The sequence below is a fragment of the Tyto alba genome, unplaced genomic scaffold (genome assembly GCF_018691265.1).
Source record: "Tyto alba isolate M040663 unplaced genomic scaffold, T.alba_DEE_v4.0 Super-Scaffold_1000006, whole genome shotgun sequence".
Taxonomy (NCBI): domain Eukaryota; kingdom Metazoa; phylum Chordata; class Aves; order Strigiformes; family Tytonidae; genus Tyto; species Tyto alba.
Window position 1 is genome coordinate 24,022,714 of NW_024881272.1, and position 23,287 is coordinate 24,046,000.

Sequence of the window (23,287 nt, forward strand, 5' to 3'; positions counted from 1 at the left end):
ACAAAAGCCAAGATTTAGGGAAGTCCTGGGCTGTTTTGATCAGTGAATGGGCCCAAGTTAGATAAGGATGATATTGTACAAATATGCATATGCTAGTATAAGGAGTACCGTTTAGGGTTAGAGTTTATGCTCGTGTGGATGGGTGTAAGGGTCTGTAGAGCAGTGATCTCTCCAAAGATATCTTGGAATATTTTTCTCATTGAATTGCTTGGGATTTTCCTCTTGCCTCAGCTCTGACATGTGGCTGTGGCAGGTGGTTCTCTGTCATAGGAAACAGTGTTTCCCCTTCAGATAGTCTCTGTATGAAATCTTGTGTTTCCTCCATCAACACATCCTGTTTCGATCTCTTTCAGGCTGTTCCTGAGACTGCTGGCATCAAGTTTCCTGACTTCAAATCTGCAGGTGTCACGCTGCGAAGCCAGAGGGTAGGCTGCTGTCCTGGTCCCTTGGGACCTCTGTTAATGTCTTTCAGTCTGCCTGTCTGTCTCCTCATCTGTTCTCCTTTTATAGCTAAAGAAAGTCAAGTTCTTGCCTCTAAAATAAGCAAGGAATTCCATAAATGTGGAGACTCAGAAACCTGGAATGTTGGCGCTGTGAAAGCCAGCTTATTGCCTTGCAGGGGCACCTGAACTTGCTGGTGTTTGTTACTAGTGTGCCCGCTGTGCTGTTGGACACATGGCAGACCCCAGTGGAGCTGTGGAGTCCAAACAGAGCTCACAGCCGAGTGTAATAGGCCTCCCAGAGCATGTGTGTTCACTGATGAGGGGTGCTTTCAAGAACTTGATGTTCAGGTTTTGTCTTGAAAAAAAGACACACACAAAAATGCATATCATTTTTAGCCTTCCTATTTCCATTATCTTCAGAAAATGTTTTTGGGAAAAGCCTCTTTGTTCTTTCTGTTGCACAGATATCCCCAAGAAAAGAACTTTCTTGCTGTTTTACCAGCAAGACTTGACGCCTGTCTCTTAGCGACAGGTTTGGGGATACCGAGTAAGTTAAACCTGCCTGGTCAACTGAATGTTTTCAGAGGGGTTTTGATAGCAAATTCCAGTTTGCCTGGTACAAGTGCTTTTTTTTTTTTTCCTAACCAAATGAAATAATCCTTAGTTGCTTTATTGTAGCAAAGGTGGAGAAGTAGGTTCCTTACCCGACACCCTCACTTGGCATAGTAATTTTCTAGGTCACTTTTAAAGACTGTTTTATGGGATGTTCTTTTGATGTCAGAATAGTTTCAGAACTTGCTGGGAACACCCTGAGGTAGTTAATAGAAATGTGTTTGGGCTCCTCTGCTTTGACATACGGGTGCATGTACACATTAGAGACAGTATGCCACAGCAAGGTCACTGCTGGGGGACCCCTTGGGTGTACAGGTGCCACCATCTGCAGGCTACCTGTTTGAGTGAGGGGCTGCAGCCTTGAGAAAGTCACAGGCAAGGCTGCAGCTCCGGCACTAAGATAGAGTAATTTATGGAGATTGATTTGGATTTTGAAAACTAGTAAGTGATGGTTGATCTTTTCTGTTTTTCTGCCCCCTCTGGAAGTGAAGCTGAGCAATAACCTATCAGTGATGGAACCATCTGGCAAAGCCAGCAGCCTTCTTGTGTGCCAAACAGGCAATTCAAATCCCAGCTTTTGTGAAAATGGGTGCTACATGCTTCTCCTTGTTCTCTTTAATGCTCACAAAATGCAGTGATAAGATGAGGCATGGCAGTCTGATTCAGCAACTTTCAGCCTGCAGTATCTAAGCTCCTGGGATGACCTAGAGCAACTTTCTATGCTCTGCTTGAAATTTTTAAGGAGATAAATGCTATTATTAGGAGTACCACTGGTCTGCAAATTGAAAAAGATTGCAAATCACTTTTCTAGGTGAAAAAACAACACTTTATTGCTTGGAAGTGTGAAACTTGTCTCCAGCCCAGCAAAATGAATTAATCTGTGGCTTTTAGCCAGTCACCTGGCTTCCTTATTCAAGGCTTCCCTGTTTTTAAAATAGGAGCTAATAGACTGACTTGCTTCACATTTAGGTGATGGGGAGAAATAATTACATGAGGTCAGTGCAGGCCTTTTGAACTGGTAAGAGATGCTGGAGTGCTAAGTGGTATAGAGTTGACAATCCATGCTAATCCGAATTATTTTACTTGTGGGATTTATGTGGCAAACCCTCAACACACCAGTGGTGTGGAATTGATAAGGGCAGGAGCTGACTAGGACTAAGTGAAGAATTGGGATGCTGGGCTTGAAACTCATACTCTGGCCACATCCAGCATAAGGTGTTTTGTCCTGACCATATTGGAAAATGATTTCTAAAGGCTTGTGACATCCTGCAGTAAATTCTCTTGCCTGAGGACCTAAAGGGTTCCTCACCTATAGGCTTCTATCATCTTCCTTTAATTTGTACTTTGCGACCGTGCTTTACGCCTGCATAGTTCAGCGAAGTTGGATTTTGCTCTGAAATCAGGGACTCAACCTCTGTCACATGTGAAAAATGTACCATATAATCCCCAGGATAATAGCACTTACTTTTTGATTAGAGATATTCTTTTTTTTTTTTTTTTTTTTTCTCCCTGAGGATTTACAATTAGTCAGAAAACTTAAGTTAAAATTAATTTATAGAAATGAGTCCTTGAAGAAAAAGTTAGAAATCTACTCAAATTGTTCCCAGTAGTTTTTCTGCCAATAGCCCTGTCTTTTCAAATTCTCCCTGTTGTTAAAGCTTACAAAATCTTATGCACAGGCCGAATTTGAAGATTATTTTTCCCCTCCCCCCTAGGATTAATGGTCATTTATGACCATTATTCTTCATAACCGAAAGTTTCTCCTTCAGCAGACGCTGAAGAGTAATCTTCTCCAGTGAGTTTGACAAGCTGCCTTCTATCACAATGGCTTCAGTCTCCCATTGTTCTCCATGGGACTGTGGCCACAGGCAAAGAAGGCCACAACCCCCATGCCCTTGCTCTGCATGGGATTTCCCCTCTGCCTCCTGACAGCACAGACTGCAAGTTTCTTTAAGGCAGTAGGAAGCTAGGTGTTATGAAAAGCTTTGTCTTAGTTCAAGGCAGTGTATTGCCTTGGTGCCACTGAGAACAGGAGGCAGTAGCAGATGTTTTGGAAGGGGGTAAGCCTTTCATGAGTTTCTTGAAAGGGAGTTTTAGGCCTTTGCCTTTGCTGTTAGTAAAACAGTGTTATGAAAATAACACCAGAAATGTATTATTAATCCTAAGCATTACTTCTGGAAAACTTCCTGTTAGACCAGGTCTGCTCAGCTGGGAGGGCAGACAGCCAAAGAGCCAGAGGAAGTAAGAGATGGGTAGGGAATTTGTACAGGGAAAGGAGAGGAAGAGACTAAAGGGAAAGCAGTGAGCTATGAGGGAGGAAAGCTTTGCTGAGGATCTGCCTGAAGGAAAGGAGAATGAGAGCTGTTGAATTTGAATCTTTTCTAGGGCCCAGACAGGCCAACAATAACCACACACTTGTGATCTAGGCATCGTGTTGCCTCTGTAGGGCAGAGCTGAGTTTGTTTTGAATTTACCGCAGTGTTTCTGTGCCGTGTTGTGTTCAGTTTTCTTTTAAGTTTAACCTTTGTCTTTGATTTTATTGTGTTCAGAGCACTTGGCTTTGGCATACTTAACATATTTTCAGTGTGTTTTAGGTTGTTCATCTTCTTTCTCAGCATTATCTGTGAATTGTAAGTTATGATTTTGTTAATGCTGTTGAGTTGCTGCAGCAGTGCTTTTAAGAAGGAAGGTGATGAATGGAAAAGGGTGGATGTTTGTCCCTACTCCTGCATGTTGAGATATAAGTCTGTGTCCTTGCTCTGTTGTCAAGGGTTTGGAAGCACAGGAACTGGAAGAGAATCGATTAAGTGATGTCTCATCTGGAAACAAAACAAAACTGGGATGAAAAGGAGTTTGTAGAGATCTCAGTCTGCAGAAAGGACTGAGGGATGCTCCAGCTTAGTCATTCAAAGCTGGCCACCTAACCTTAGAAAAGGCTTCCAGCCAGCAGCCTGACTCCATCTGCTAACTGGGATCTTGTAGACAATTTGCTAGTCGGACCAATTAAAAAAGAAGTAGAGAAAGGAAAATTACAAGTACAGCTTTAGTATCCATTGATTCAAATATTCACACTCACCAGCTTTTAAATATTTACTAGCTTGCTGAGCATTTTTTTTTAGCACTGATTAATGAGTAAGAATTGACTGTGGTTGGAATGCATGGGAGTTCTCTTCCATTTTTTTTTCTTGGGGTGGGAACCAAGTGCTTACTACAGCTCCAAGGAGAATGGTATTTCTAGACGAAGGTGGGTTTGTATGTATGTGTTTAGACATGTTTATTCTTCATATTTGATCTGACCCACAATTAAATGGCCGAGCACGCTGCCTGTTTACTCTGCATCGGAGGCTGTTGGCTCTGTTCCTTCCCTGTCATTAATGCAAACCCAGACCTCATTGGCTGTGAACATGTGAAACATCTGTCTGTCCTCCTGTGATCAATACTGTCCCTTCAGAGGTTCAGCTTTGGAAGCAGTTCCATAAAATATCAGTTATTTTTATTTGGATTTGATAAATTTAATTACTTGGAGCAATTAATAATTTATTTGTTTTGTATTGATTGCACTCCAAGGCATCCTGGCATCAGTCTGATGGAGATCAGCACACCCTTATTAGGTAGGAAAGTTTATGTTTCCAGATCTGAACATCCCATGGATTAGTTAGCTGAGATATGCTTGTTGCTTCTACTAGCAATTTTTCATTAGCGCAGTTGTATATATTGCACTCTACAGGAGAGTGGATGAGAGTAATTTCCATGGGGAGCCTGGCAGAGGTGTGGAAGGAAAGTAGTAGTCTCATTTCTGTGAATAAAAGTTATGAACAAATGATGCAGGCTGGATCGAATTCATGGTGTGGCATCACCATCTATTTGTTGTATTACATGCCCTTTAATTAGGGCCAAGAGAGTGCTGGTGCATTTCCTAATCAAACTCCTGCCTGTAGAGAGTGAAATAAGGTGAAAATATTGGAGTATTTATTTTTAAAGAGAACAGCAAAGGATACAAAATCTTGAATGAACTAGAGAAGGTGAATCCAACACTTCTCTTCCTCAACTCTCATTCTTAGCTAAACTGAAAGGCAGTTAATGTTAAATTACTGAAAGAAAATGTATCCATCACCTTTTTTGTGGAGCTCTGGTGTGGGAGAGCATCTGGAACAAAGCCTTAGTAGGCTCTTGGGTATAAAGAGAGCAGTCTGGGTACAGTAATGGGGTCTTTTAAAGTAAGTTGTAGTTCTGGAAAGGACGCTCTGTGTTGGTGCTTCTGTTGAATTGTCGGGTACCAAACAGTATCTGTGCAGTAGGAGGCCTCAGGGGCCTTTGTCTGCCAGTCCTGGACCAATTTGAGAAGCTTGTACTACCTTTGTGTGCCCATAGTGACAGAGTCTTAGGTGTCAATCATCAAGTAATGTGATTGTATGTAACTTGTGCAGAGGACCATGTATATTACTTTTTTCTTTCATTAGCATAACCAATATAACAATTGGAGAGCAATTAGTCACTGTAGTTTTTTGTATTTGTGTAAGTGTAGTTTCAGTTAAATTATTTAAGAGAAAGGCAACATTGGTTCAAGACTAGATGTGTGTTTTGCTAGGGTTTCTTGGATTTGTGTCTGATCTAGAAGTTTATGTAATGTTCTTGTGCTGTGTGAAAACTGTCCTTGGAGTTCCCCTCCCGTGGCCTATCTCAGGGCCCTCCCTGTGACCATAGTGCACACTTCTGTGCGCTTGATTTGTTTCAGTCCGATCCAGCTCAGAGGCTGCAGCCATTTCCATTTCCTGCAGCCATGTCTACAGGTTTCAGCTTGGTGTCTGCTCTGGTAGTGAGAGGCAAGGGTAGGACTATGTAGGAATCTGTGGACCTCCTAAAGCAACATACTGTAGTGTCATACTGGTAATGTTCTTTTAACGTAAAAAACACCCTTGTGTGAAAATGTCCTGTGCAGTTCTGCTGCACCATGTGTTTTACTACTTTTTCCCTACACAAACACTTCTGTAGTCCTTTTGCATTTGTTTTACAGTCTTGTACTATACTTAAAGCAAATTATATTTCAGGGCAAGGAATTCTCAGGGTTGGTAAGTGGGAGATAATACTTTGCTTGCCAGAAGATGACCATCTTCTAAATGACAAGCAGTCCTGGCAAGGTGTGAATTACTGTCTTCTCAGGTGTCTTGTTTCTTGTCACAACCTGCATGTCACATCGGGAGGAAGCTGATTCTTTCCAGGTTATCAGCCATCATTTGTGTGGATTCCAAGTCATTCTCATTTAAGGCCACTTGTGGTGGCTCAAAGCAATCTGTACACCCTTTGTAGGGTGGAAGGGGTGGGAGAGTATAAAAAACCTTGAAGACCTTGTTACCTGCACAGATGAAGACCCACCATGCTGAGACATTGATGCTTCAGGACCTTTAGTTTCTTTAGCAAGTATCTCTTAGCTTTTACCTCTTGAATCAGTGCTGTAGATGCATAACGAGGCATGAATGTTTATAGGATCAGTGAGCTGCTACTTTGCCATATGCCCGAGTGTGCTGTGCTCCTCCGGGATCTGTTGGCCTCCCTCATCCTTGACAAAGCTTTCACTAGGTATATTCCTCTAACAAATAAAACTGGTTTAATTTACTAGGAGGATTCAAGTACAGAATTTTTCTTATTGTGCAGTTGATTTGGGAATTTGTGAGGTATGTCTAACTTCAGTCCAAAAAAACCCCTGAAATAACCATTTACATAACTTAATATCTAAATGTTTTCTTCTGAAAAGATTGGTTTATTTAGCATTAAGCATCACTGATGGAGCAAGTTGATGGTCATGTGCCACCCCAGAGTGATTGCTGTGTGTTTAATGGGTTATGTGGTGTAGTAGAGATGGCATAGAGGTATGACGCTCTTTTCACCTGTCCTAAATCTTAGTCTGGCAGATCAGCAGGCACCGATATAAGACATGGGGTTCATGGCTGTAAGCTGGGGCAGGGGGAAGCGTGTATGTTCATTGAGGCAGAGAATACCTGTGCAATTTCAAAACTTTTCTAACTTTTACATATATCCATTGCAATTGCCCATCTGCCTTCCAGTTGTAGCACTTCAGATTTCCAGAAATGTTCACGTTTGTGTCTGAAATTGAATTTCTCTGTTGGGGTTTTTTAAATTCCAGAGCTCTAAGGCTAAAGTACTTAATATGGTTCTTTGCTTCCCTGAGTCTTAAAACTGTGCAGGAGTGGAGGCTCTTTGCTCCTGCAGAGTGGAGCCATGCAGCCAGGGAAAGCTTGACCTTCTTTCCCCATTTTAAGCCAGAAAATGCAAAAAACATTATTCATCTGAAACTTTAACACTCCTTCCCGGAAACCCACTAAGCAATTCAGTACTCTAAAGATATCCATGAAGAAAGTGCCTAATGAGAAAGTTTTCTTGCTGCTAAAATCCATGAAGAAGGTGGTTTTCAATGTCAGTGAGCTGTATTATAATGCTGAACAACAATACCGGTGCATAAAACCACAGTTTATAGCTGTATAGGTCAGATGTGTGGAGTTTTTAGTATTAATGGATTTAGGACAGTCATATTGTTTAGGGTTGGGGAAGGTAGAGTTTAAGGAAAAGGTTGTCTCAAAATTGAATTAAAATGAAGTGCAGCATCAGGGAGGGTACATGTGAAATATCTAAATAACCACCGATTAATTTTAAAAACCTTGTATTTTGGTGATAGACCAAACAAAAGGTTTCAGCACAGGAGTGCAAATTTTTTTGGAAGCTGGGAGCACCAGAAATGGAGCATTTATGAAGAAAGTGATACATTGAGAGCAGGACATTTAAGATGACCGCATAGATATAATCTCATGTGGGACCTAGCTGAATCTGTGTAGATCCTGCAGAGCTCTTCTGTTCCTAGTGCAGATCCCCATGACAGTCTCTGCCTGCCAGGTGGTGATGCCGTAAGATACAACGGGGAACTGTGTTGCAAGCTCTGCTATTACTTAGACTTCATTAGTCCTCCAAAATATACTCAGGTACATTTACAGCTATGCTTAAAAGTATTAACGTAAATTGTGAAAACTGAACGGCACACAAAAATAAATGAACCAATTCTGTTTGGGGAGGCTGTATCTTCAGTTATTTCTTATCGTGTTTATTCATTTAATGAATTTTGCCAATTAGCAATTCATTTGCAGCAGGTCTCTTAGTCATTAGTGTGAATTAGCAAGGTTTTGTTGGCAGAATGTCTCAAACACTACATAAAAATCCTGTATCATTCAAAACCTCAAGGGTGCTCTGCGGTGAGACCCTCTGTGGAAATCAAACTGCTCAGGGCCACCCCCCAGTCTCTCAGCCCCTGCCTTGAGAGTGCTGTAGATGCTCTGCTCAGCTATTGAAGCTGCACGACTCAATTCCTGAGCGATGCCCTCCTCCTTCAGGGGAGAGCAGGCTGGGTCAGTACCGCTGTGCTCCCTGCCTCTCAGGCCAAGTGCCTGCCAGCAGAAGCTGTGTATCCCAGGATCAGGCAAGGCTCCTCTCTGCATAGGTAGGCTCTGGTACTGTGGCTTCATGGTGTCGATTCACACAATTTTCTGTAGCTCCTTATTTATTTTTCTCTTGGTACACACAGTTCATGTGTTTAATGCAGGTTGTTTATAGCAAGGACAAAGGATTACAGTCCTTAAATCAAAAGCGACATTGGTGTAATTATAAGCACAGGCTGGTGTTGCAAAGAGGGCTGCAGGGAGAGGCTGTCAAAGGAGAAGAGCATCCAAAATATAGTAACCTCAAAAATCCCGGCTAATCAGTTTTCTGACGGGCGCAATCTGTTTCCCAGGTATTATTATTATATGGGGACTTTAAGGATAATAAATAACAATAATAGTCTAGTATAAGGAAGGAAAGAAAAGGGCAAATGCCATTCACCTTGGAAGCTGTGGTTGCTCACTGGAGTTCTCCGAGGAACATAATTTTCCTCTGCCCCTGCAGAGGACTCAATCCATGACAACACCAAGAACATCCCAGGAGCCGTGGTGTAAGCAATGAGATTGCCCTGAGTGGCGTTTTCATTAACACAGAGATGAGTCCTGCAGAAACCACGTACCCCAGCGCACACGTCTCGAGCCAGAGAGCTCTTCTCTGTGTGGTTGCCTGGGACCTGTGGTCCCTGCAGACTGCCTCATCCCTTGGGAATGAGGGCAGGTGATGTACCACTTCCAGCATTCTGGTGCATCTTCGGACATCTACTTAAAGACCAAAACAAAGAAGGGCTTGCTGAAGTAAGCTTGGGTTTATCAGAGCTGTATTGGGCGTGAAGGCTTCTCTCCTGCAACAAGGCAGCCCAGCTAACGGACCCTGGCTAACAGATTATCAGCAGCATTTGAGTAATAGACTGCTCATTTAGTTTTAATACATTTTGCATAGAGAGCAATCAGCCTTCATCAGTCTTATAGATGAATTGGCTTAGCCAGCTAAATTCTAAAGATATTAGTCTGACAGCAGCCACATAAATCATAACATTTTCTTAATGATGGTAAAATTAAAATATACTCTTGCTTTGAGAAACCAATGAAGCCTTCCTGTTTGCAGGCCAGATCCTCCTGCCTGAATTAAAAGGAAGCTTAATTGATGTGTTTTTAAACTAAACTCACAGCCATACTCCTCCTGAGCATCTCCAGTGTTCCTTTCTTTGAAGTTTAATTAATTTGTCCTGTCTCTCCCTGCTCCATCCTCTAATCTTCAGGAGTGTCAGTGAAGACCTTGGCTCAGTATTCACTGACCAGACTCCTGGGGGATGTGGGCAGAACATACACAACATCGCAGTGGAAGGCTTTGCCAGGTTAATTGTCTGTGTTGCCAGTAGTTCCCTGAGCTAGTGGAAGCCTCTCCGGAGAAAAGCTTGTGCTCTTCTTCTAACTGACAAACCAAGACCCCCTGTCTGTCCACTTAGCCTAGCCAAGCATGAACTTTTCCAGTTTCTTGTCCTTTGTTCCTGAAGCTGGCTTGAAGTCCAGCAAGCTTTTGCCAGCTGGTGTTTAACAGAGAGGAGTCCTGTCCTTAGCTAGAAAGACTGTGATGTTGGTGTTAGGGGCAGGGGTGAAGACAGACTCTCAGGGCTGTGATAATCACACAAGTATTGTGTGTCCAGAGCTCTTCAGTGAGGAGATGCTGGGCTCTGTTAACTCTGTGTCCTACAAGTTAAGGGTAGCACAGTCTGACCAGGTCAGCCTGTACATCTCCCAGCTGAGGCTGAGCTGGGTACGTCACCCATCTTAATGTTCTGTGTGATTCCTTGCAGGGCAGAGCAGTTCTCTGGACCAAAGACTCTCACTCTCAGGAATGTCTTCCCGATATTCCAGCCTAACCATTGTTTCCTGCTAAGCTGTGCTGAGTGACCTTTACTTCCTTGGCATCCCGCTGCTAGCTGCAGCATGGCACTCACCAAATAAACAGAACCATCTCCTGTTTCAGTGCTCTGGGCTGCCTTATCTCAGGGCTTTCCAGCAGAACCTGCACGGGTAGTCTGTGCAGCAGAGCTTCTGGGAAAACCTATTTTAATAAGGTTCTGCTCAAGTTAAGACTCTGGACCAAAGACTTGACTGAAATCCAAATACCTGATACCTTTGGCAGCCTTTCTTCTGCTAAAACAATCATTTTGTGGTCAACTGTAAAGATTCAGTCTCTGAAGTATGAAATTCACTGCTATGCAGAAACCTCAGCCAAAGACTCTCAGGATATAAAAAAGGGCAGGGGTGTCCTCTAGTCCTTACCTGTGCTGTCTCTTTGCGCAGGGCAGGTTTTCTTTTTTCCACAGTGCGTCTTTTGGATCCCCTGGATCAGGTTGGTTTCTTAGAAATCCTCCCCTGATAGTCCTCTTGGTCCTTTGTTGGAGTCTTAATTGTGGTGGTAATAACTAGCAAGAGGACTAGATGTGTATACTGTGAAAGACCCATTCTCTTGGGGTGCTCTGTGGTGTCTGTACTCCGGTTTATTGGCCAAAATGGTGTGGTGGAGAAGGTAGGCTTTCCCAGCAGGTCCTGCATTGCGGTCGTGGAGCTGCTGGTGGGACATGTTCAGCCATAGCTTAGTTAAGATTAATGCTTTCACCATTTGGGTACGTGCATGCAGTGCTCCTGCCTTCAGAGGAATTAAGAAGTTCCAGATGGTGTCTCTTGTTGTCATTTGTGTGCCGGGGCAGTGAACACTGTGGAAAAGAAGGGCCTAATCTGGGAGACTGACATTGGGCTGTCTGTTTTGGAAAACTTCAACCTGTGGCTTATGGGAAGTAAGGTGAGCGTGGGACCCTCCAGTGACCTCACCTCAGAGGCCACTTTTAAGGTGGAGTAAAGAATGGCTCTTCCTTCAGGTCATTCCCAGCCCAGTGTTGCAGGCTAATGGTTGGTCTGGCCCCTGATCAGTAGGTGGTGTGCGGGATGGCTGCAGGATGCTCCCACCTCTTGGCTCTTCAGCGGCCCAGTGGGCAGCCTGGGCTGGTGCTGGTGATCCCTGGGTGGAGGTGGGAGCTCACCTTCCCGGGGCTGGCTATGGAGGGGCAGCCTACAGCTGTGTGCAGTAAGGTGTTTGTGACACTGTGGTTCTGATGAGAATCATTTCTTTCCTGGTTTGTCTTCTAGCATTGCTGAGGAAGGAAAGTGTTTTCATTTGTTCTTGGGTATATCCGCAGGGCTTGGAAACCTGTTCTCCCTGCCATATTGTGCCAGTGGCGTTTGTGCTGCTTGTAATCTAATAAATGCTTGGTCTGAGCAGCTAGCACTCCTGCTAGAGCCCAAATGAATGCAGAGGAAGGACCCTGCTAAGTGTATGCATTCTTCCTCTCCTGGCCAGCTCCGATTCTCTTTCATAGCTCACATCTGATGCTTCCTCTCTCACCTAGCCCCTTAGCTCCGATGTAAATGTGTGTTCACACTTCCGCCAGTCAAGTAACTGTGCTCTCTCTGTCTGTCCCCTTTGTTATAAAGCCTGCTCTGTAAATGAATCCCACAGGTCTGGGGCTCAGCAGGTAAAAGGAGAAGTGAGTCTGTTAGCGCATGAGTCTAATCAGGCCGGCTAAAGCGAATAAAGTAGGGCAGCATTGCACATTAGCCGCTGTGTAAATGAGCCCTTTGATGGGCTGGGCACCGCGGGAGAGGGTTTGAAGCCAAGAAGAACTTTTGTTGTTAATTCAGTGACACATGGAAACTGTAAAACAGCGTGTCTTGCACACACACGAGAGAGAAAATAAAAGCCCTCACGACCGGGCTTTTCAATACATGCCCTCGGACCTAGTCTGAAAACTTTCAGCCCCTGTCTCCCTTTCTTACCACTTGATTTTCCTTTCTCTCCCTTTCTTTTTTTGTTCCCCCTGCACTATAAAAAGAAAAGCTCTCTTGCCTTTTGAACTAGACGGCTGTGAGTGAGGGCTATCTCTGAGCTGTGTGGCTCTGTTACCTTTGTGTTCCAGATGAAACTGCCAAGCTCGGTGGGACAGAAGAAGATTAAAGCCCTGGAGCAGATGCTGATGGAACTCGGAGTAGGTGAGTAAAGGGGGCATGCGAGAGAGAGAGACACACAGAGCTAGCCTTTGTTCTCGAGATGGGCTATTTTTTCCCCTAGTAATACAGCCAGTTTCTTGAATAACAGTATGTGAATGGTTTTTAAAATATTTTATGTGTTTTAAAAAAAAAAAAAAGAGAGAGGGTAAAAGCCAGAACAAGATGCACAGGGCTTTCTTTTTTTTTTTTCCTCCCAGTAGAAAAATGTTTTAAAAGAGCCTTTGTTTCTCTCTTGTTTGGGCCTTTTTAACCATCAAGAGAGGCAGCACAGTATTAGGAAGGCAAATCTCAGCCTTGCCGGGAGAGGTACTTCTAAGTGTGTTAGTGACCACAGCACATGCATTGTTCAGGGCTGCCCTGTCTTGCTTTCAAGTTTCGTTCCCTCTTAATTTACTGCTCACGGTGGCAAGTCCAAAATGCGTCTGGGACTGTTCGTCCCCCCTTTATAGGTTGCATGCTGTGTGAAAATCTGGAGCATCTCTGCTGAAAGGCAAGTAAACACACATCCCTCACTCTTGAACTCCAGTGTCTTAGCAGCAGAAAGAAGGGTTCACTTAACACGTACAATACCCGCTCGTAGCTAGAGGGGAAGAAGCGCAGCCCGTGGCTAGCTGCTGCCCTCCATGCAGCGGGTACAGTTTGCAGGTACTGCAGGTCCCAGCGTGCAGTGCCCCTTGATTAGACACCTGATGATCCCTTTTCCCCCCACTGCAGCTGGGGGGGATTTTTAAAAATAGGAAAAGAAAGATTTACAAGAGATTACTGAGCCTGCTCCCAGCACTGACTTCTGTTAACTCCTGTTAGTTTTTTGGGCCAACAGGTTTATGGTTTGATATGTTGTCTCAGAGACTCTGTGCAGTTCTGAAGGCCTCCTGTGGCTGGTGAAAGCAGCCCAACCAGGGTGATTTTCCCTTTCTGCTTTAAAACTAAGGGAGTAGACATCTTTGACTGCTAGGGAAACCTTGGAGAAGGATGTGTTTTAGAGCTCACTTTCCACAAGGGTAAGGAGAGGTTCTTGACTCTCCACTCCTGCCTCACAAAACGTATGTATCTTGAGGGCTTCCAGGAGCTACAGCCCTGCCGTGCCTTGGAGTGCAGGAACGCATCTGGGCTTTGTGTGGGTGAACACAGTGCTAGCAGGAAGGGGCCATGTGGGCAGCCCTGCGGACAGGGGCCACTGCTGTGTACCAGGAGAAACATGCGGAGCTTTGTCCTCTTCTTCTCCAGAACATGCAGTTCTTCCTGGCTCTGTGTGTGTGTGATGGCCTGCAGAATAATACACAGTGTGGGGAGGTGATGTGCTAGCTGCTGTTATATGCAGTTCAGGTCTGCATTAAAACGTGTCTGTAACACAGCAGCAGAGCAACTCTCTGCCTCAGTCCTACCCTGGGAGAAGCAACATGAGAGGCAAGGGTGCTCAGCCTATCCACCCCTCGTTGGTGAAGGTGTAGGGAACAGCAGGAGCTCTTCCGTCCTCTGCAGCAGTGTGTGAGGGCTTGTTCCCAAGGCTGAGCTCCTTTCATACAACCCGGTGGGTAGCGATTCGGTTGTCTGATCTGATCTACGTCTTCCATCATCCTTCACTTGCCGAGTCCTGGGCTTTTGCAGGTTCACTCTTAGTCCTTGGCCAGAGCCAAAGGACAGTCTGGAAATTCAGATCGCCAACCCTTAGGGATGCTGGTTGCTAATGCTCCCTGTGATGGGAGTGAGGCTCCTGGCGTATCTTTGCGGGAGTGAATGGGCAGCCAGGACCCTTCTAGGGCTCTTCTGTTGTAGGGCTGCAAGTCTGGGTGTTTAACGGAACGCCTTTTCCTCCCTAGATCTCAACCCTATGCCCACAGAGGAGATTGTGCAGATGTTCAACGAGCTGCGGAGCGACCTGGTGCTGCTGTATGAGCTGAAGCAAGCCTTTGCCAACTGCGAATATGAGCTGCAGATGTTACGGCACCGCTATGAGGCCCTGGCCAAAGCTGGTAGTATTGGCCCCCTCAGTGCGGAAGGCACTCATCCAGATGGCCAGGCAGGGCTCGGCATCGAGGAGAGCAAGGGAGATGCCAAGGACCAGATCATTGATGTAGTAGGAGCACCACTGACCCCCAACTCGGTGAGAAGGAAGGTTGGGGGGGCAGAACAGGGAGCGCTCAGGTCTCCGACGCAGATGCCCTGACAAGCGCTGGGGGTGCTGCCCTGCTCTCCCTCCGGGCGTGTGCCTCCAAGGGAGCACAGCACGCCTGTTCCCCCCAGGTCTCAGTGCTGTCCTCTGGGCTTGTCTCCTGTGCTGGACAATGTTCTTGGTGCTATAGGTGGGGTCAGCAGGGCTTTCTACATCCTGCATGCAGGCAGATGGCTTGACGTGGATGCCACCGTGGACCAAAGCAGCAAGGCTTTGGGTGACGAGAGCTTGCACTAGGGCAGCAACAGTGATGCCAGTACAGCTGCAGGCCTGAGGCATTCTCCTTCTAGACACAGCCCCGTAGGGGTTGCTCAGCAGAGGGAAGCGAGTGGGGAAAGCAGTCTTGAGATGATGAGCCATGACCCGCCCAAGTCCCTGGAGTCAAGCAGTAGCTCTGCCTGGAGCAGGAGGCTTGGAAAGGAGAGAGGTGTTTGCAGATCAGAGGGGTGTTTTTATACCCTACTTCCAGGGCCGAGGAAGGAAAGCCAGACCTAGGGGCTCTTCCACTGCGAGCCCTGTGACAATGTCCTGTGCATGTACCTCTGTGGAATGTGAACCACCAGCCTCTCCTCCCTGCCTCCCTGAGGGCAGGCTGCTGGGCCCCTCACCGCTGCCTCAGGGCTCAGGGCATGCCTGGGGAGCAGCTGAGGTTGCTTCCCCCTCTGTGCAGTCCCCTGGCACAGCTGAGTTGAACTGCCTGATAAAAGCTGCCCGTCTCCACACAGTGGCATCCCCGACGCCTCAGACATACTGTCCCTGGTAGCGGCACAGACCTTTACTTCCTGAAAATGTATCATGTATTGCAGGATATTGAGAACACCTTATCTGTCTATGGCAGAGGCGACACGTTAATCTGGACTTGAGTGATGTCCTATTTGATTGTGACAATATGGAGTCGTAAGGAAGCGTTCCACTGAGACAGGTTCATGTTTGTAAAGGAGTCTTCTGAATCGTGTTTTTTTTTTTTTATTATTTTTTTTTCCTTTTCTTTTCCCCCCTACTGCATTCAGTCTGAAATCTCACCCTTCCCTGCAGTCTGGAGTGCCCTGGTTTGCAAACTTTTCGGGCTGATTCAAGGGAGAGCAAGCGTGTTGTGGGACTTGGCTTGTTGGGAAGGTGGGAGAGGTGGTGGTGATGGCCATGGCTGCAGGAGGAGGGAGCCCATGTGTGTGTTTCTGACCACTTGTTCCTCAGCGCCACCTCCTGGAATTGGAAACAAAGGGGTGGGCCCAGGCAGCACAGAGAGGGTTAAACTGACCTGGTCTCTGACATATTTGAAAGAAATATAATCAAGTTAATTCACTGCAAGGCAAATTCAGTACCTAAAGGGCCCCCATGTTAAATACAGCACTGACCTTTACCGGCTGATTACACAAAGACGACACAATTAGATTAGTCCAAGACAAAAGGTCAAGCACATTCACACTGTGACCATTTTATGCTACCTTTTGAGGGGGGGGGGTGCAAAATTACATCCCGGCTGGAGGGGTATCTTGGAGGGGAGGGGACTGGGGCTGCTGTGCCATGTCCTGCCTGGCTCAGGTATGTTTAGAGAGTCGGGCAGGGCCTGGCTCTGTGCCTGCCCTCAACCTTTCCTGCGGTTCTGGGCGACGTGGGAGGGGGAGAGGCCAGCAGCCTGCAGCCCAGGCCAGCTTTGCCAAGGATGGGCTGAGCTGAGCGGAGGCCGGGTGTCGGTGGTGCCCCCCTGCCCTGGGCAGGAGCTGCCCCAGTGCCTCTCGCTCAGCGCCGTGCCTGAAATTGGCCTCTGGGAGGTCGGCAGGCTGGGGTGAGCTCTGAGAAGAGGGGTGGCTGTTTGCCTGGTGGGGTGCACGTGGCCCAGGCCCCGGCACCATGGGGACGGCGTAGGAGGCAGTGGGCCCAGGACACGGGGTGGGGGGGCCGAGAAAGCAGCCTGCCTCTGCCAGCAGGGTGATTTTCCCTCGCCCTGGGGCGCTTGCAGCTGGGGTAGCAACGCTGGTAGTGCCCGTAAGCAGCTCTCTGCAGAGCAAGCGCAGCGGTGCTTGGTGCCTTTCCCTCCCTTGCCTCCTGCAGCCCTGACTGCGGGCGCTTGCAGGTGGCACCTTCCTCTTCCTCATCCCGGGGCTGCCTCAGCGGTTTAACACGGCCACGCCAGCCCGTGAACTCCTGAGTTCAAGTGTGTGCTCTGCCACTGAGCTGCCGGGTGGCCCCCGGGGGAATCATTTAATCTCCCGGCTTCAAATTCCTCTGAGTTGGAGAATCCCTTTGTGCTGTCTAGCCCTGCCCGACCGTGGCACTCCACATGTTGGATTAAGCATGGATTAGTTCCGCCTCCAAACCAGCTGCTCCCCTGAAGCCAGATTTGTTTCCCCGGAGAGAAGTACCTCGCTCCAGATGTTGGAGTGAGTGGCAGAGCCAGGAACAGGACGAGGAACCCTGACTCCAGAGCCCTGCCTGGCACGCCTAGATTTCTTTCCAGGAATCGGAGCGGATGGGCAAAGGCACGCCAGGGTCTTGAGATACTGGTCGTGGCACCAGATCCTCCTGGCTGCCTCCATCCCCCCGGGGCCGTGGCGGGGATGGGGGACGCCTCAGCCCAGGTGAGGAGAGGCGCCTGCCTGCCTGGGCAGCGGGAAGCCCAGCACCGTCCTGCCCGGCCGCGTCCACCGCGTCCCCCCTACCCCGTCCACCCGCTCCTGGGGGCTGCGGTGCCCGGCGCTGGCCATTAAAGCCGAGCGGGGCTCCCCTCCCAGCGCCGGCTGCCGCTGACCCCGGTAGGGACTTTACTCGGGGCCTTCGGGAGGTGAAAGGTGAGCCGAACTCGGAACAAATTAGTTCCAAGCAGAAGTTCAGCCAGTTACTCCAGATTGGATCCTTTGATTTCCGCAACTCAGACTCCACTCAGTGATCTGTAATGAGTGACTCTCAGAAATCCTCACATTGCAGCACTTTGTTCCTGAGCTCACAAGTCAGCCCATTAATGGGTAAAGGAAAGGACCTTGAGTCTAAGAAGTCTCGGGTTCAGAGTCAGAATTATTTGACTTTTAAGCTTCCTTTATCTGAACTCCTGCTGACTTCTTGTTTTCTGAGCCTGTTTGAAAGCTAGAAGTTACATTGTTAAGATCAAACATTTTCTCTTTCCAGATGGAGTTACAATATCTGTCTTTTTTATATATATATATTTTAATATATATAGTGTATATATACCAGGGTGTATATATATATTCCTCTCTTTTTTTTTTTAATCGTTCTTTCCATTAAAAGAAACTAGACTTGTAGGCTCTTGTAAATTATAATGTAAAACATTTTTTTTAACCAGACAGTTCCCAATTTTGCCCAAGGCAACTGGAATAGCTGTGCCACAGAAGGCAATAGGAAGGTGATTAATATGAATTTGTGACATATTTGAAAGATGGGTCTTTTGCCATATAAAGATTATCAAACACATGTGCTCTTCCCCATTAATTCCGCAGCCCTCCCAGGAAAGCCACAAAGCCCAGCTCCTTTGTTTCCAGGGTGGGTTTTTGTTTTTTTAAATGTACCTTTCGGTCCCCTTGATTACCATGTATTTGATTTTTATAGGGCATCTGTTCACACTGCTGTGTGGGTTCTCTGGCCCTTTTATTTCCCCGTTAATCGGATCCCACGAAGGCAGCCGTGCCAGGGCCTCTGACGAAATCCGTGTGTGTGTTGTATTTAACTTTTAGCCGTGCAAATTCCATGCTCTGTTTGCCGTCCGCCCAGTGGGAACCGGGGGGCCGCCTTCCCGCCGGGGGAGGCAGCGGGGCCTCCCACCACGCGCGCTGCCGCCGGGAGCACACGCGTGTGGGACCGGCCGGGCCGGAGGGGCAGGTCTGGCTCGTTTCGGAGAGGGTGTCAGCGCTGCCTTCACCGTCCCCTGGGTGCTCGCCAGCCGGGGCTGGGGCTCTGCAGGCCTTTGGGGACGGGGCGGGGATGGCTGCAGCCGCCGTGCCTGCGCAGCGTGGGCCGCCGCGCTGTGCGGCGGGGACCCCCCCAGCCCCCGGGGTACCTGGTGGCTCCGGCCTGCCTGGGGCACCCCCCGTGCCGAGGCCGGCTTTGGGTGCTGACCCCGCCGTGGTCTTGGCCGTTGTGTCCGTGCGGCGCCCAGCCCAGTCTGGCTCCCCGTTGGGTGCCAACGGCCCCGTTGCTCCTGGGGCCGGATTCAGCCCTGAAACCTCCTCTGTGAAGCGTGAGGCTCACCAGAGCCCGCCACTCTCACTCGGGTGCCTCAGTGCCTGCTGCCCAGAAAAAAGGTGATTTTTTTTTTTTGAGGAGCCGTGGTTCTCTGTCAGCCTCCTCGCTTTGCTCCTGGGCTGCTTCAGGTCTGGGTGGCGGAGGAGCATTTCCAGGCTCGGCCCTGTCCTGTGCTGAGCATCCCCGGCACAGCTGGCCGTGGCGCAGAGCAAGGCCCAGCTCCTCAGGGTTTGTTGCATGCCAGCTTGCTTGGGCAGAGCTCCTGGGGCCACCGGCTGGTTGCAGAGCTCGACCCGTTTCTCCTGCTTGCTCCCAGGCCCTGCGCTGCCCAGCCCCGGTGTAGCCGCTCCCCTCCGGCGGCTCTTGCGTGCCCCACGCCTGCAAGCGCTGCCTCACCTGGGTGAGGGGATGTCCCTGCTGGGAAAACGCTCGTGTTGTCCCCAGCACTCGCCGTCAGGCCCAAGTGCTGCCTTGCCCAGGGCAGGCGGACGCGTCTGGCTTCGGTCTGCGGTAGCGAGGGGCCCCCGGTCCCTGCGCCCCACGTTTCGCGAGGCCTTGGAGGGGCCGAGGCGTGGCTGAAGCCAGCGGTGGGAAGAGCCTGCCCGCTGCGGGCAGAGGCGGCCCCGGCTGCGTGCCCCGCGCCGGGCCGCTGCCCTCCTGCCCACCCCACGTCCCCTCTGCGCTGCCTTTCAAGTGTAACTGGCGATCGATCTGCCGTGACAACGTCCTCTGAGTCACATTCTCGCCTGCAGGAGTAAAGGGCAAAGGCCAAGTTCTTAGTTTTCATAGAAAACTAATTAGACGACTCCATCGAAAATAGGTCAATAAAGCTGATCAGGGGCTGCACAGAGGGAGCCATTAAAGCCCCCGTGACCTTTGCTTGGAGCAAGTGGGCTGGGGCTGCCCCTTCCCTGCGGGAGCTGCCCGCTCCGTGCCAGCTGGACAGCCGTGTCCCTGTCACCCGGCGGCACCGGGCAGGTCCCCTGGGTGCTCCCACGTCCCCAGGTGGCACAGCCCTGCCTCTGCCCCCCGTACACACTCGCACATGCATGGGCACAGCCCGGGCTCCTTTACCCCCAAACTTTATTCATGTGGCACATTTACAGCAAGGATTGGAATAACTAGACAATGAAAATGCTGGGTTTGCATTATCGGTTGGTTTAACTGGAACACCACACACCATGCAGTCATGTACCGCCAAGTTCAGTGCCTGTATTGCCCTTCTGGCTGCCGTCACCGGCTTTGCTCCAGGCCATGCACGCACGGGCCCGGGGCTGCAGCCTCCCTGCAGGTCAGCGCCCGGACGAGGGCTCCATTCAGCAGGGCCCTGGGGCTGGGTGACACCGGGGGGCCGTGCGCCCTCCGCCTGCCCCACGGCTGCCCCCCAACCACCCTGGCCGGCCGGGAGCCCACCCAGCCGGAGGGGATGTGCTCGGCATCTCTCTCAGGCAACAAGCCAGCTGCTGCTGAGCGTCCGCGGGGATCTGCGAGGGGCACGGCACGGCCCGCGGGGACCGTGGGCACGTGGGGGGTGGGGGGGGGTGGGGAGCCCAAACCTCAGCTCGGGAACCGAGGGAGGACAGCCGGGGTCGGAGGGGAGCGGGGTCAGGGGCCTGGGGCAATTTGCAGCTCCCCTGCTCGGGTACCTGTGGGCCGGGGGCCAGCGCGCGCTGGCACGTCCACCGCCGGCAACGGACGCGGTGCTGCGGCCGGCCTGTCCCCGGTGGAGCTGGAATCGGTTGGCGGGGCCGGGGCAGGGCTGGGCATCCCGCCCAGCCCCGCAAGAGGCACGAGCAGACGGGACGGGGACGGGACGGGGGCTCTGCGCGGACACTGTCACCTCCTTCCTGCCGCCTGCCCACCCGCCGGGCCCCCGCCCCACTGAAGGGAGCCCTCCGGGGCCCCGCAGCCCGCGGTGGGGCTGCCAGGGGCTCTGCAGCGGAGAATACAGGCACTTCACCTTGAACATAAAGAGACGGATCGCGTTTGTCACATACAGGAGTCAGAGAGGGGTTAGTGTTGACTCAAAAAGGGGAAAAGGCGCTCGGGGGGAGAGGCGGGGGGGGGGGCTGGCGGGGAGGGCGAGGGGCCGTCTCGACACTGCTGAGCCTCCGTGAGCGCTGCCTGGGCGCGGGCATGCGTCGGCCTCGCTGCAGCAGCCGTCGAGGCCTGAAAACAAAACCAGAGAAAAGAAAGAAGGGAAGGCGGGGACGGCCCATGCCGGGGAGGAGATGGGGGGGGGGGGGGGGATGATGCTCTGGCTACGGGGCGGGAGAGGGAGGACGGGGTGGGATATGGAGGGAGGGACGGAAATCGGGAGCCAAAGAAAAAGAACAAACTACGAGTCTAAAATGTGGTGCAAGCGCCCTACGCGGCTGTCCGCTAGCATGGCATAATGTCCGGAGCAGCCCAGAGAGGGAGTCACATCAGGTCTACACAGATTTGCCTTCCCATATATACAACCTCTACTGGAGTTAACAGCTGAAATTGAGATTTTTTGTGTCGGTTCCTCTGGCCTCGGTTGCCGTTTTTTTTAAATGCTGGAGCCCGTCCTCCCCGCCTCGCCGGCGCCGGGCGCATGCAGCCCTTGCCTGGCTTGCCTTGGGGATCAAAAGGGTTTGGAGGTCTGCTTGAAGATGAAGCCTCTATGGGCCAGTGTCTTCATGATGTTGGCGATGTTCTTACAGTCGTCTGTGGAGAGAGCACAGAGATGCTGGGTTAGAGCCTGGATCCGACTGGGAGCTGCTGGATCAGGCTTCAAGTCCAACACTGGGGCTGTGCCCGGAGCTGCACGGCCCCTGTGTCCCCACCAGTCCAGGCACTCAGTCCCAAGTGCCTTGCAAGGGGGCGAGGGGGTGGGTGTGGGGTTCCCAGTACGGCCCCGCACCGCACGGGGATATATATCCATGCCCAGCAGCCAGAGGCTTGCCCGGGGCTGACACCTCCCCGGGTCCTCCAGGCTGGTGCTCGCCCCGTGACCTGGGGGGAGCCGGTGGATGGGGACGGCAGCGTTCCTGCAGGCTGGCCCCCAGCTCTTGGCCAGCGGCTGCCTCCCCGCAAGCAAGCGCGGTGACGGTCACCCCAGCCTCCTCTTCCAGCTCCCCTGTCCCTCGGCCAGCAAAGGGCCCGTCCCCGCACTGGGACGGGGATAGTGGGTGATGCCGGAGCCGCCCTCCACCAGCCAAACGGGGTCGTCTCCTCCTCCTCCTCCTCCTCGCGCAGGGGCCGCAGGGCACCCGGCGCTCTTCCCCTCACTGCTGCGCTTCGGGGCCGTCCCCATCCCCACCAGAGCCGGCCCTCGGGGCTGCCCTGTGCCCGCCGGCCCCAGGCTGGCAAGCCACAGCCGGCCCCGGGGCAGGGCCGCCGCCGAAGCCGGTGCCGGGGGCCGGCCGGCAGCAGCGTGGCCGCCGGAGCGAGCGGCGGGGCGGCAAGCCGGGGAGGGGGGAAGGCTCCGGCTGGTGTTATTTACCTGGGACTAAACTCAGGCACCGTTTGCTAAAATAGAAGCCGGGCTTAAATTGATTCCTGGTGTCTATATTTCATGTTGAAAATTGGCTTGTAAATCCATGTTTTGATCTATGAGGGCCGTCTCCTTAAGAAAAAGCAAGAGTAAATGTGTAATTTCTCCCTTGACAGCACACGGCGCAGAGGCGATCCTTCTTCCCGCTCCCCTCCGTTTCGGGACAGCTCCACTCGTTCCGATTACCACTCTTTCTTCCTCGCCCCACGCCTTGATGTCTCCATTTCATTACCGCCCGCCCATTTATCAAGCTGTTACCGTAAGGGTGACTTTGCCCACTTGCGTGTGGCAGCGGGGCCCGGCTGACACGGGGAGAGGGTGCCCTGGGAGGGGGGGGCGCAGGCAGGGCCCCCCTCTCCTTGCCGCCGCTGGATGGATGTTGTGGTGGAGGGAAGGCTGCATCATTACTGATGTGTAAATGATAAAGAAGCCTCCACATCCATCTCCCAACTGTAAATCCAGGGAGTGCTTTATAATCAAGCTACAGCGATAATAATGTGAAATTAGGTCTCTCTATCAACGGGAGGAGGCCTTTTAATCACGGCTTAAAGGGTGCAAACGCTGTTTATCATAATTGAACTGTATCCGGGCTAATTGTGGCCATATTTCACTGTCTAGGAGACAGCAGGCTGCCTGCTGACAGTGCCGCGTGCCGGATTGAGGGCCCCGCGCAGACGGGCAGCGCTGCCCTGCCGCCAGGCGCCTGCCCGCGGGGACGGGGCTGCGGGGCCACCTCGCCGCTCCCGGCCAGGCCGGTGGCCCCGCTGCGCCCGGTGAGCCGCTGGCAGAGCTGTCACCCGGCCCCCAGCGTCGGCCGGGGGTGCAGGGGGCTTCC

The 23,287-nt window shown here is 50.7% G+C and overlaps 2 protein-coding genes across 6 annotated transcripts in view; one reads left to right on the forward strand and one right to left on the reverse strand.

Annotated features, from left to right (window-relative positions):
• Nucleotides 1-18,164, forward strand: part of DMAP1 (DNA methyltransferase 1 associated protein 1) — a 31,929-nt gene extending 13,765 nt beyond the window's left edge. For both annotated transcript variants that reach the window (XM_042803336.1, XM_042803330.1), the window contains exons 8-10: nt 354-425; nt 12,475-12,547; nt 14,386-18,164. In XM_042803336.1, coding sequence (XP_042659270.1) covers nt 354-425; nt 12,475-12,547; nt 14,386-14,732 — 492 coding nt within the window. In that variant the 3' untranslated portion in view covers nt 14,733-18,164. The remainder of the gene's footprint in view (nt 1-353; nt 426-12,474; nt 12,548-14,385) is intronic.
• A 1,834-nt stretch (nt 18,165-19,998) lies between these two features.
• The window catches only part of ERI3 (ERI1 exoribonuclease family member 3), a 134,953-nt gene continuing 131,664 nt past the window's right edge, over nt 19,999-23,287 (reverse strand). For all 4 annotated transcript variants that reach the window (XM_042803340.1, XM_042803350.1, XM_042803346.1 and 1 more), the window contains exon 8: nt 19,999-21,623. In XM_042803340.1, the coding sequence (XP_042659274.1) occupies nt 21,541-21,623 (83 nt within the window). In that variant the 3' untranslated portion in view covers nt 19,999-21,540. The remainder of the gene's footprint in view (nt 21,624-23,287) is intronic.